The sequence below is a fragment of the Pristiophorus japonicus genome, chromosome 6 (genome assembly GCF_044704955.1).
Source record: "Pristiophorus japonicus isolate sPriJap1 chromosome 6, sPriJap1.hap1, whole genome shotgun sequence".
In the NCBI taxonomy this organism is placed as follows: Eukaryota; Metazoa; Chordata; class Chondrichthyes; family Pristiophoridae; genus Pristiophorus; species Pristiophorus japonicus.
In genome coordinates this window covers 209,930,918-209,944,853 of record NC_091982.1, presented here as the reverse complement: position 1 = coordinate 209,944,853, position 13,936 = coordinate 209,930,918, and the positions used below count along the sequence as shown (strand labels likewise).

At 46.8% G+C, this 13,936-nt stretch overlaps 1 protein-coding gene across 1 annotated transcript in view; it reads right to left on the bottom strand.

Annotated features, from left to right (window-relative positions):
- Nucleotides 1-1,729, bottom strand: part of kpna4 (karyopherin alpha 4 (importin alpha 3)) — a 36,386-nt gene extending 34,657 nt beyond the window's left edge. The window contains exon 1 of the mRNA XM_070883571.1: nucleotides 1,470-1,729. Coding sequence (XP_070739672.1) covers nucleotides 1,470-1,529 — 60 coding nt within the window. The 5' untranslated portion in view covers nucleotides 1,530-1,729. The remainder of the gene's footprint in view (nucleotides 1-1,469) is intronic.
- Between the last annotated feature and the right edge of the window lie 12,207 nt (nucleotides 1,730-13,936).

Genomic DNA, 13,936 nt, shown 5'->3' with positions numbered 1-13,936 from the left:
TACTCTCTGTCTCCTGCCACTCAGCCAATTTCCTAACCAGGTCAATAATTTGCCCTCAATTCTGTAGGCTTCTAACTTAGATAAGTCTCTTATGTGGGACTTCCACAAAAGCATCAAATTATCAGTTAGCCCTTCATTGTGATATCAGCAGAATTCAATGTTTAAACAAAAATATTCCAGCCAACAGAAGTTTTTTTTTGTCTCCAAGCTATTACACTACAAGTCACACTCATATTTTACTCTATGTATGCCAGATACTATGCTTTTGGGAAGTGAAGAAAAATCTGTAGATAGTTAAAAGCCAACAGGACACAATTACATCTATGTAGTTACTGTTGACCTTGTAGGTGTTTCTGGTAAAAGGGGTTAGGTAAAGAGGATATAGTCCTGTCACAATGGCAGCCCTTATTATAGCTCTGACACTCGTGGGATCCTTTCTGCAATACAAACATATTTTAGCTATACTTTCTGGTAATCAATGTAATAGTTTCTCATTGTTGCACTGATGATTGATCAAGAACAGCATCGACATGATTCTCAACTAAATAAAATCACATGAAGCACATTACAGTACACATTAAACAAAAGAGAAAGTGACTTTAAGGGTTCAATCTCATTGCTCAATTCAAAAGATTGAGATTAACCTACTTGTGCATTATTTATATGATACACAGGTTAGTTATAACTCCTGTGAAGTCATTTAAACACCTCAAAGTACCTTGCAATCACATTTTGGTATCCATTATTCTTAATTTCATTCAAAAAACTTCTCCATACTATTTTCCATACAGCAGGTCATCGTGATTAGCTTAAAACCACTTACTTTTGTACAATACACAAGAACATAACATATACTGTACTTTGATTTCAATGTAGTGATTTTATTTAGTTGGGAATGTATATTTCTTGTAGAGTGGTTACTTCAACATCTATAAATATGTATATCTGAAATAATTTTACAATTATAATTATTTACGAAAAGGTTATCCTGTTGGGAACGAACTAGATTTGGGAGTATATACTTTTTAATTTGATCCATTGTATTTATAGGTTATGTTCCTAGAAAATGCATTAACAATGTCAAAATGACAACCTTTAACTACAGCATTGTTTAAACATTCACTTTGTTTACAAATCGGTAACTTATACATTAAATATGAGCAATTGACATTTTCCAAAAACATTTTACTTTTAAATCGTACGAAAATGCTAAAAACTGGCGCTTGTAAATGTAGTCAACCGCTTTTATTTGTCGTTAAGTATCCCTGAATCCTGCTGCACAACCAAGTTACTTTAAAGCCTCTTTTTTGACATATCTTTTAACTTTTAGCGTACACGAGTGGCTGCCTTGCTCACGCCTCAATTAGGCCTCGGACAGGCCCGACTCGGGTTACTCACAAATTACTAAAGACGTCACAGCGGCGGCACCGCCAACAAACACCGAAAGGAACAATAAAAAGATCCTTCACCTCCAGATCCCGCCCTTTGTTCTTGAAATTCTTCAGCCTCTGCTTATCGTTGTCCGCCATTGTCGCGCGCCTCTAGAGATGTAAACTTATTTTTTGTTTGAAATTACGGATAATTAAAGAGAAACAATGGCCAGCAGCTCCGGCACCTGCCCTTTCCCCCCACTTTGCCTTTCCAGAATAAGGCAAAATGCCGGTAAAACGCTCAGCCTCGCTTTCGCCGCACTAGGCAGCTCGCAGTAAAAAACACTCTGATTGGTTCACGGCATCCCAGTGACGCTGAGGGGACAATTGCGGCGCGACTGGGTCATCCGGGCCCGCTGCTCCCTCCCCTTTTATCTCCACCCCTCCCCACCACCTCTTTCTCTCCAACCCCCACCTTTCTCCCTACCCTACCCCCGCCTCTCTCTCTGCCCCGCCTCCACCTCCGCCTCTCTCTTCCCCCCCCCTCCCAAACCACCACTCTCTCTCTTCCCCCGCCCCCCTCTCTCTCTCTCTCTCTCTCCCCCCCCCTCCCCGCCTCTAACTCTCTCTCTCCCCCCGCCTCTCACTCTCGCTCCCCCCCGCTTCTCTCTCCCCCCCCGCCTCTCTCTTCCCCCCCCGCCTCTCTCTCTCTCTCTCTCTCCTCCCCCCCCCCCCCGCCTCTCTCTCTTTCTCCCCTCCCCCCCCCCCCCGCCTCTCTCTCTCTCTCTCCTCCCCCCCGCCACTCTCCGCCCCCCCCACCCGCCTCTCTTCGCCCCCCCCACCCACCACTCTCCGCCCAACCCCCCCCACCCGCCTCTCTCCGCCCAACCCCCCCGCCTCTCCTTTCCCCCACCCGCCTTTCCTTTCCCCCCCCCACCCACCTCTCCTTCCCCCCGCCACCTGCCTCTCCTTCCCCCTCCCCCACCCGCCTCTCCTTCCCCCTCCCCCACCCGCCTCTCCTTCCCCCCCCACCCGCCTCTCACCCCACTCCACCCACCCACCTCTCTTCCTCACCCCCCGTCCCCACCCGCCTCTCTCTCCCCCTCTGCCCCCACCTGTCTCTCTCTTTCCCCCCCCCCCACCCGCCTCTCTCTTTCCCCCCCCCCCACTCGCCTCTCTCCCCCCCCGACCACCCGCCTCTCTTTCCCCCCCCCCCAACCCGCCTCTCTTCTCTTTCCCCCCTCTCTTTCCCCGCCCCCCAGAAACTGCCTTTCCCGGTGCCACATTATTGGAGTTAGTGCAAGTTCAGGACTGTGTCGGGTGGGGGAATCTGTACTTACAATCTGTCCAGGGCATGAGGGCCCTGTGTTTTTTTTTGCTGCCGTGCCCCAGGGCACGCTCTTGGTTTGTGTAGGTGTGAGCGAAGCCCGTTCATTTATAAAATAAAATCCTGCAGAATTCCGACTGCCTCCAGCTGTGTTCGGAGGTCGTGTCAACTTCCTCCACTTTCCCCAAAAAGTTTGACTTCTGAATAGTTTTAATGAATGTTTGTAACAGATTTTAAAGGTGGAATACTTGGTTCGAGCGGTATTGAGTGTAAAAGTGGAATTGTAACAGTGCATCCATATCAAACCTTAATACGACCACATTTGGAGCACTGCAGTTTTGGCTCCACATTAGAGGAAGGTTGATCGGCAATAAAAAGGGCATTACGTGAATTTGCTGCCTGGTGTGAGGAAGTGCCAATATGAAGATTTGAAAAACTGGAGCTGATTTCATTTTATTGGATCTTACACATCCATCTGAAAGGGTAGACAGGACCTTTGTTTAACATCTTATCCAAAAGGCAGCATCCCCTCAGTATGGTGTAGGTTATGTGCACAAGTCTGTAGAGTGGCCAGAGTGCTGCCACTGAACAGCTAACACCTAAAACAGAGGAAATTAAGGAGTGATTTGATGGAGCTATTTAAAATTGTGAGGAGAGGGGACAGAGCAGATAGTTTCCAGTGATTGGAGGGTCTGGAATGAGTGGACATAGATATGAAATTAAATGTAATGTGAGTTATGATCTGGAATGCATTACCTGAAAAGGTGGTGGAAGCAGATTCAATAGTAACTTTCAAAAGGGAATTGGATATATACTTGAAAAGAAGAAATTCACAGGGCTGTGGACAAAGAGCAGAGGAGTGGGACTAATTGGATAGTTCTTTCAAAGAGCCAGCACAGACATGATGGACCGATTGGCCTCCTTCTGTCCTATATGATTCTATAATTTGGGATAGAGTATAAGAAAAACCTTTTTGCACAGAGTGTTGTGAGGCTGTGGGATGCACTACTAGAGTTAATGATTGAAAAATGTGAGATTAGGATTACTGCTCTTTTGGAGGATGAACACCAACACAGACTGGTTTCCATGTTGTATTTTCCATATAATTCTGATATGCAATGTTTCTTGGGGAGGAGAGCAGTGCACACAAATGACTGGTTTTGGATACCCTTTGGGAATCAGTTGATTCATCACACTTAATGGTGATTTGAATATTTTTTGTGTCAACATCGCTCCCCCATCTATTTGCCCGTCCCAATTTTAGCACTACAGTTTGCTTTTAGAAGATACTTTACTAACAAAAGAAGTAACTTGCATTTGCATAGTGCCTTTCATGTGCATAAATTTGCTGCTGCATTTTCCTAGATTACAAAAGTGACAACACTGCATAAATATTTAATTGACTGAAGTGCTTTGGGCTGTCTTGAGATTGTGAAAGGCACTATATGAATGTAAGATCTTTCTTTTTTTTTCTTGATTTTATAAAGCCATTGTGCAATTAACATACACATATATATTTTATAAGGTCATTGGGCTCAATTTTCCCCAATGATTTGTGCTATTTTTTTTGAGCAGGCTGCTTTTTTTGGCCTAAGTTTAAAAATCCACAATTTCCCCAATCAATTTGCACCAGCGTAGCTCAGTTACGATTTTTTTAGATAATTTTTTTTTTCAGCCACCTTCGCCAATTCTGGCCATTTAGGGAACTTTGGCCAGCTGAGAGTTACTCCAGTTCTACTTAGGCCAGCTTATGTGGCCTCTCCAAAAAACCCTTGCGGAGAGTTAAAGAAATCGGCGCAGGTAAGTAAATCGGAGGAGGCCATTTGGCCTGGGCTAGGGGCGGGGAGCGGACGGAAGGGCACTCGGGGACAGGGTTGGCAGGGCAGTGGAGCGGATCGGATAGGTAAGCCCTTCGGCCTGGGCTAGGGTCGGGCAGCGGACCGGGAGGGAACTTGGGGCCAGGGTCGGTGGGAGATCGGATCGGCAAGCCCTTCAGCCCGGGCTAGGGTCAGGGCTGGGGGAGCGGAGGGAGCGACAGCCGATCAGAAGGCTTGGTGCCCGGGGAGAGGGAGAGAGGTCACTTCTGTAATGTTGTGTTTTGTTAATGGAACATGATTCAGTTTTAATGTAAAATATATTTTATTCAAAAGTTTACAATGTACTTAACTTTAATAAAATTATTCTTGTATCAAACTTTACTTTAATATCACTCTTTAAGATCACTTATAAACTTATAAATTTACATAACTTACAAAAAACTTTTAATTTGAGAACAGTTACAACAGTAACAATAATAATAACAACAGTAGCAGCTCCCTTAGTCTAAGGCCGCCCGCTGGGCTTGGGCTTTAACTGTCCACCACCCCTGCCCGCAGGCGGTGGTGCAGTAATTTTGGGCTTGGTACCAAGCTTATTCCTTCTAACATCTCCGGTACTGCGCACCTCTTGAGGGTGGGGGTTGTCAGCGTCAGGCGGCTAGTTGGAGGGCCCGGCTTTGGGCTCTTCAGAGGATGGTGTGGGGATTGCAGCGGGAGTGGCAGTTGATCCTGTCAAAGGGCGTGGGGTCTGGGCATGTTCCCCTTTTGCAGCAGCTAACCCACACATGCTGCCCTCATGCACCCTGACAGTGTCTCAGCAGACTGCAATATTCCCTCCCTAATGGCCAGTGCTACCTCTGACATTCCCTCAATGCTAGTGTCGTGGTTTGCACTACCTCTGACATTCCCTCCTTCATGGTCAGTGACGTGGTTTGCACTACCTCTGACATGCCCTCCCTCACTGATGGTCCCGGCAAGTGTTGTTACTTCTCCCGACAGTCCCGCTACCTTGTCACTCACCCCATTGATGGTGTCCAGGAGTGATCGGGTAAGGTCCACGCTCTCCGCACTCAATGACATCATCTGAACCACATCTGTTATATCCTGCATTTCAGGAGAGCGTGGTCGAGCTCTCCTTCCCCTCCTCCCCATGGGTGTGGCTCACAACCCAACTCTGGAACCTACAGCCTGGAATGGTGGGGCCCTGGATGTGCCTCGCACCCCAACAATGGAACCCGCAGCCTGGGAATGTGGGGCCCTGGGTGTGCCTCGCTTCACCCCACCACTGGGACCCACAACCTCGGAAGGTGTGAAACCATGGAAAGTCCCACCAACACTCAAACCACTAGTCACGGAAGGGGCTGTCAACTCCATGAGCGGCACCTCCTCCAAAGTCAGTACAACAGTGGGAGCTTCATCCAGCTTCATCTCCTCCCCCTCACCCATGGATGGATTGGAAGATGTTCTCTTCAGGCACGTCTGCGTCTGAATCTAATTCTGCATCTTCAGGATTGGCCTCAAGTTCTGCAAAATATAACAGAACAGTCAAATGGTTAGCAGCAGAGGAGGGAGCAGGATGGATGGCATGAGTACTCTCACACATAGCAGGCCAGGCAGCAGGTTGATTTGAAGGGCCACGATGAATTTTCAGGACTTACCCTCTCCCTCGAGTGTGGGCCCAGCTTGTGCAGTACTGATTGTTTTTCTTCAGGCAGGACTCATCAAAGCAGCGACCCTCTCTTCCAAGGATGTCAGCGGGTGCAGATTTGCCGGGCCTCCTCCTGTTCGAGTTCTTTCCCTTTTATTGTGTGCCACTTCTGCAAAGATGAAAATACAACTTTTTAGAGAGGGTGTCTTTCTGCTGGGTGGAACATTTCCAGCTGGTCGCATTTACAAATTGCATTGAATAAATGAAAATATTACTTACGCTAACTACTTGACCAAGGTCCTGCCATTTCTTTTTACACTGGCTTCCAGATCTCGTGGTGGTCACCATTGCGCAGTAATCTTCTGCAACTTGGTTCCAGCATTTCTTCATTTCTTTTGGTGGAACTTTTATGTGACCTCTGCTGGTATCCAGCTCCTGCCATTTGTTCTCAATCACAATAACTGGTGTCTCCACTTCTTCCAGCAAGAAATTCTTGGTCCTTGGTCCGCGTTGCATCTTGTATTGCTGCAGCTGCGATTTTTCCAATGCTCTCACACACACAGCACTCCTTCTGCATGCAGCTGCTGCAATTTTTACAATGCTCTCTCACGCACAGCACTCCCCTCACACACACATACACACAACTGGCTCTTTAAAAATGACTGATTGCCAAATCCCACCTGCATTGAACATACGCGTCCATTGCAACGATGTAAAAAACGTACGTTTTTTTCCCTGAGCATGCGCAGAAGGCCCGGTTTTGTTTTTTGGCGCAGACAGCAGGCTCCACACTGCCCCCCCCCCCCCGAGATGACGGGACACGCTGCGCGGCTCCGGATTCGAGTTACAGATCGGGGAAAGTTTGAACAATTATTTATGCCACATTTCTGGACCTAAAAACCCGGCGTAATTCTGGCAATGTGCCAGAAAACTGGCTTGGGCAAAATTGAGCCCTTAGTATATATGTGTATGTAATAATTTTTATGTGAATGGACATTTGCATACACAGATAATAGTCACTGCAGAGAAACATATCACCACATCAGCTGTTTACACTGGATGCAATGTAACATAACATAAGAAATAGGCCATTTGGCCCCTTGAGCCTGCTCCGCCATTCAATATGATCATGGCTGATCTGATCATGGACTCAGCTCCACTTCCCTGCCCACTCCCCATAACCCTTTTGTTGTGTATGCATGCCTGTTTACTGTGTGATGTCTGTAACACTGTTATGCCACATTGAATGTACCCTTATACTGTACACACCTTACCGGTACACCAGAAAGTGCTGCTGCTGGAGACCTAGGGGTTGCCTGCATACGACAGGTAACCCAGTATAAAAGGGAACTCACAGCTTGTTGTCGTCACTCCGGTGCTGCAAATAAAGGACTACAGGTCTACACAGTTTAAGTATCATACCCTGCCTCGTGGAGTCATTACTAAAGGTGCATACATACACCACACCTTTATTCCCTTATCGTTCAAAAATCTGTTTATCTCCACCTTAAATATATTCAATGACCCAGCCTCCACAGCTCTCTGGAGCAGAGAATTCCATAGATTTACAACCCTCATGGGTGGCCCCTTATTCTAAGACTATGTCCCCTAGTTTTAGTTTCCCCTATGAGTGGAAATATCCCTTGTCGAGCCCCCTCATTATCTCATAAGTTTTAATAAGATCACCTCTCATTCTTCTGAACTCCAATGTGTATAGGCTCAACCTATCTTCATAAATCAACCCCGTCATCTCCGGAATCAACCTAATGAACCTTCTCTGAACAGCCTCCAATGCAAGTATATCCTTCCTTAAATATGGAGACCAAAACTGTACGCAGTACTCCAGGTGTGGCCTCACTAATATCCTGTACAGTTGTAGCAGGACTTCTCTGCTTTTATACGCTATCCTCCTTGCAATAAAGGCCAACATTCCATTTGCCATCCTGATTACTTGCTGTACCTGCATACAATTATAATTTGCTTTTCTATTATTCCTCCCACATTACACTCCATCTGCCAATTTTTTGCCCACTCACTTAGCCTGTCTATATCTCTTTGCAGATTTTTTGTGTCCACCTCACAATTTGCTTTCCCACCCATCTTTGTATCATCAGCAAACTTGGCTACATTGCATTCGGTCCCTTGACAAGGTGGATGCAGAGAGGATGTTTCCACTGATGGGGGAAACTAGAACTAGAGGGCATAATCTTAGAATAAGGTGCCGCCCATTTAAAACTGAGCTGAGGAGAAATTTCCTCTCTGAGGATGGTAAATTTGTGGAATTTGCTGCCTCAGAGAGCTGTGGAAGCTGGGACATTGAATACATTTAAGGCAGACATAGACAGTTTCTTAAATGATAAGGGGACAAGGGGTTATGGGGAGCGGGCAGGGAAGTGAGTCCATGATCAGATCAGCCATGATCGTATTAAATGGTGGAGCAGGCTTGAGGGGCTATATGGCCTACTCGTGCTCCTATTTCTTATGTTCTTATTAATATAGATTGTAAATAGTTGAGGACCCAGCACCGATCCTGCGGCACCCCACTAGTCATTGTTTGCCAACCGGAAAATGACGCATTTATCCCGACTCTGTTTTATGTTAGTTAGCCAGTCCTCTATGTTAATATATTACCCCCAACCCTGTGAGCTTTTATGTTGTGCAGTAACCTCCTATATGGCACCTTATCGAATGGTTTCTGGGAATCCAAATACACCACATCCACTGGTTCCCTCTTATCGACCCTGCTCGTTACATCCTCAAAGAACTCCAGCAAATTTTTCAAACATGATTTCCCTTTCATAAAACCATGCTGACTCTGCTTGATTGAATCATGCTTTATTAAATGTCCCGTTACTTCTTCCTTAATAATGGACTTCAGCATTTTCCCAACGACAGATGTTAGACCAACTGGTCCATAGTTTCCTGTTTTTTGTCTGCCTCCTTTTTTAAATAGGGGCGTTACATTTGCGGTTTTCCAATCTGCTGGGACCGCCCCAGAATCCAGGGAATTTTGGTAGATTACAGCTAATGCATCCACTATCTCTGCAGCCACTTTTCTTAAGACCCTAGGATATAAGGCATCAGGTCAAGGGGACTTGTCATCAAGGGTTCTTGTTTGGCCTTTAGTTCTAGGAGTTATGTAACCTTGTGGCTTGTGGGGCGAGGCCTTGCACACTGGTGGGCATGTTGGTTGGAGTTGGTACCCCTCATGGCCAGTGTAGGTTGCTGCACTAAGGGAGTAGTTTGTGTTGAGGGGGTCTCCAAAACCAGACTGACTGGTATTTTTACAGTTTCAGATGGAGGCTACACATTGCTCATTGTGATTGGCAGAAGTTCCACACATGTTTTAGCTTTACCTTAGCTTTTCATTTATACAGAGAACATTGGGGCCGAATTTAACACAGACCACCTGATATAAACAGAGTAGTAGCAGCTTCCGGGTGCCTGAGTTGGCATTTGATGATGGAGTGTCAAGGATGTAGATGTGGTGTCATCCTGAGAGAGGACAGCATGCACGACTTCTGTAACCTCCTTAGAGCAGAGAAGGTGGAGAGGATATTTGATATAGGTATTCAAAATCATGGGGGTTCTAGACAGAGTAGATAGAGAGAGACTGCTCCCATTGACGGAAGGGTCGAGAACCAGAGGACACAGAGTTAAAGTGATAGGCAAAAGAACCAAAGGCGACATGAGGAAAACCATTTTTACGCAGCACGTGGTTAGAATCTGGAATACACTGTCTGAAAGGGTGATGGTGACAGATTCAATCGTGGCTTTCAAAAGGGAATTGGATAAGTACCTGAAGGAAAAAAATAATAATTGCAGGGCTATGGGGTAAGGGTGGGGGAGTAAGACTAGCTGAAGTGCTCTTGGAGAGAGCCAGCATAGGCTCAGCAGGCAGAATGGCCTCCTGTGCTATAAACATTCTATGGTTCTAGCACCACTGCCACTGAAATGGGGCTGCGGCTCACCACTTCTACTGATCTGCAGGAGAGTAAACGATAAGAGGTCTGTGATGCGTGATGCATTCATAATAAAGGATGAAACTGAGTACTGTGAACAATGAGCAACTGTGACCTTAGCTCCTTTAATAAGACTCCAGAGTGCAGATACCTCGTGGGTGGCCTGCTTATATATCGTGCTCCCAAGGGATGCTGGGATCCTTTGGGACTCCAACAGGTAGGCCCTCTGGTGGTAGTGTGAACCAGGTTGCAAGGGGTTAAATACATAACATCACTCCCTCGTAAAGTTAATAGTACACTTATTTACAAGGTGAGACGATCTGGGGCTTTTCACTCCCTTGTCGATCGTCTCGGTACAAATGCGGATGTGAGTGAGTTGGTTAGTTCTTCATTGGGCTGCTGGGCAGCCGGCCTTGCTGGGCTGCTGGGAATATTGAGTTCAGCTTCTTCTTCCCAAGAACTCGACCTCTTGCTCCAGGAAAACACACTTTGAGCGTTTCAACCTGAGTACCACGCGATCCAACTGACTAAGAACCTCTTCCAGCTTCTTCAAGTGCTCAATATTGTCCCGACCTGTAACCAGTATGCTGTCCTGGAAAACCACGGTGCGAGGAACCGACTTTAGCAGGCTCTCCATGTTCTGTTGGAAGATTGCCGCGGCCGACCGAATCCCGAACAGCCATCTGTTATAGATGAACAGACTTTTGTGCGTGTTGATGCAGGTGAGGCCTTTAGAAGACTCCTCCAGCTCCTGCATCATTTTGGCCGAGGTCAGGTCCAGCTTGGTGAACGTCTTCCCTCCAGCCAGGGTCGCAAATAGGTCGTCTGCTTTGGGTAGCAGGTACTGGTCCTGTCGCGAAAAATGGTTAATCGTTACTTTATAGTCCCCACAAATTCTGCCCATGCCGTCCTCTTTAATTACCGGGACAATCGGACTGGCTCACTCGTTGAATTCCACCGGCGCGATGATGCCTTCTCGCTGCAGCCTGTCCAGCTCAATTTCCACTTTCTCTCGCATCATGTACGGTGCCGCCCGTGCCTTGTGGTGGATGGGTCGCGTGCCGGGAACCAAATGGATCTGCATTTTCGCCTCCGAGAAGCTTCCAATGCCTGGCTCGCACAACAATGGAAACTGGTTCAGAACCTGGGCACATGAGGCGTCGCCGACGGACGAAAGCGCTCGGATGTCCTCCCAGTTCCATCAGATTTTTCCCAGCCAGCTTCTGCCAAACAATGTGGGGCCATCCCCTGGCATGATCCACAGCGGGAGTTCGTGTACTGCTCCATTATAGGAGACTTTGACTTCTGCACTGCCAATTACAGGGATTAGTTCCTTGATGTAAGTCCTTAGTTTGGTGTGAATGGGGCTGAGCTTGGGCTTGTGTGCCTTGTTGCCCCACAGCCTGTCGAAGGCCTTTTTACTCATTTTGGACTGACTCGCACCCATGTCCAGTTCCATAGATACTGGAATTTCGTTCAGTTCAACTTTTAACATTATTGGTGGACATTTCATGGTGAATGTGTGTATCCTGTACACTTCTGCCTCCTCGGTACGAGTCTCCAATTCAGCCTGATCCACAGTGGATCGATGTTCCTCTGCAACGTGGTGGTTTGCAGGGTTTGCAGCTCACCTGCACATTCGCTGGAGGTGTCCCATTGTTCTGCAACCGTTGCACGCATAGTGCTTGAAGCGGCATTGATGGAGCCAATGATCACCTCCATAGCACCAACAAGGTGTTAACTGCCTTGCATTAACGATTGATGGCGGACCCTGGGTCATCTGAGGTCGTGCAGCAGCCGGCGTGTACGTTCTGCCATGTATATTCCTGCTCGAAAACGACGTTACTTTGTGCACAGTACTGGCCGAAACTTCTTTACTCTGCGAAATCTGTTTGGTGTTGTTGCTGGTCGACATAAATGCCTGGGCTATCGTTATGGCTTTACTTAGTTCAGAGTTTCAACAGTCAACAGTTTGCGAAGGATTACCTCATGGCCAATGCCCAGTACAAAAAAGTCTCTAAGCATTTGTTCTAGCTAGGAATCCCTCAAATTCGCAATGTCCTGCAAGGCGCCTTAGTTCGGCGACATAGCTCACTACTTCCTGGCCCTCTGACCATTGACATGTGTAGAACCGATATCTCGCCATCAAGACGCTTTTCTTAGGATTTAGATGCTCCCGGACCAATGTACACAATTCTTCATAGGATTTAGCTGTTGATTTTACCAGAGCTAGGAGATTCTTCATGAGGCCATAGGTTGTTGACCTACAGGCAGTAAGGAGGATCGTCCTTCATTTGGCAGCGTTCTCGTCCCCTTCCGGCTCATTGGCCACAAAGTATTGGTTGAGTCCCTCCACGAAGGCCTCCCAATTGTCCCCCTCTGAGAACTTCTCCAGGATACCAACTGTTCTTTGCATTTTCACCCGGTTGTTCGTTACCTCATCGCCAATTGATGCGTTCATAATAAAAGATGAAACTGAGTACTGTGAACAATGAGCAAGTGTGATCCTTTAATAAGACTCCAGAGTCCAGGTACCTCGTGGGTGGCCTGCTTATATACCGTGCTCCCAAGGGATGCTGAGATCCCCTGGGACTCCAACAGGTAGGCCCTCTGATGGTAGTGTGATACAGGTTGCAAGGGGTTGAATACATAATAATGCGACCATGTGATTCACAGCCTTGCTAGACTGCTGGAGAAGTTGGAGGCCGTAGCCAGAATGGCAACAATTTGAGCTTCAATTAAACCGCCATAGCTGGTGCCACAGGCTCATGAACTGCAGGCACCACTGCAGCTTCTGTATAAACTACATGCTTCATGGCAGACTGCAGAATGCTCATAACTTGTGCCAGAACAATACACAAGCTGGAGATGGACTCCTCCATACTGTCAGCTCCTAGGCAAATTGTCAAATGCTTTGAGTATTTGCTGGTGCACTTGTGATATACTTTTAAAATGCTGGACCACTAAAGTCTGTATCTCTGCCCTTTTCAGCGAAGCTTGGTTTCGGGCTCACCCTCCAACTAGCTGCTGCTCATCAGTGATGTGAAATTCATCCTGTGCACACCCCTCTAGTTCACTATCTCTCGTCCCGGGATGCCAATTAATGTGCTGGCGCTTGTGAAAGATGAAGTGAGAGATGGTGCATCTTCATGAGGCTAGTTACCCTCGCATTCTGCGCCCAAGTCATGGAAAGGATCTGTATAAAGGAAATAGAGACAAGAGTCAGTTGGCAATGGGGCAGTTAAGGTCCAACAGATAACTGGTCACATGAGGCAGCACCAAGTTGCCATGTTGCTTGTATGTGTTTTTGCTTGAGAAGAGAAAAAGGAAGAAATATGTAGAGAGATCTGCTCAACACATCCTCCAGCCTCTCCATCCTGATGCTCTTCGAATCTCCTGCTCCACTGGGCTGAGGGTTTCAAGGGAGGCTGGCCCTACTCCAATTCTGGTTCTCTCCCTTGTATTGTGTGACATCTTGTTCTGCAGAAAGATGGGGGAGTGAATTAATGTTTGGCTGCTGTAAAGGATGTGTGAGGCAGATTGATATTGTGTAATGGTGTGAGGGAGAAGCAGCAAGTAGTGAGCAGGATGGGTATTAATCAACTTAGATATGCGAGTTCAATCAATGACACTAAAACAATACACTCACAAGCAAAGTTTACTTATTAAAAGCGTTAATACCTCAAATAAAGTTAAGAACTTAAAATTAGGCCAGCATAGCTGGGGAAATTATGGCAGGATTTTGCAATAATAATAACAGTGAGGCTATCAACACCTGGCGTCCGCATATGTGCAGTTAAATGGAGAAATCG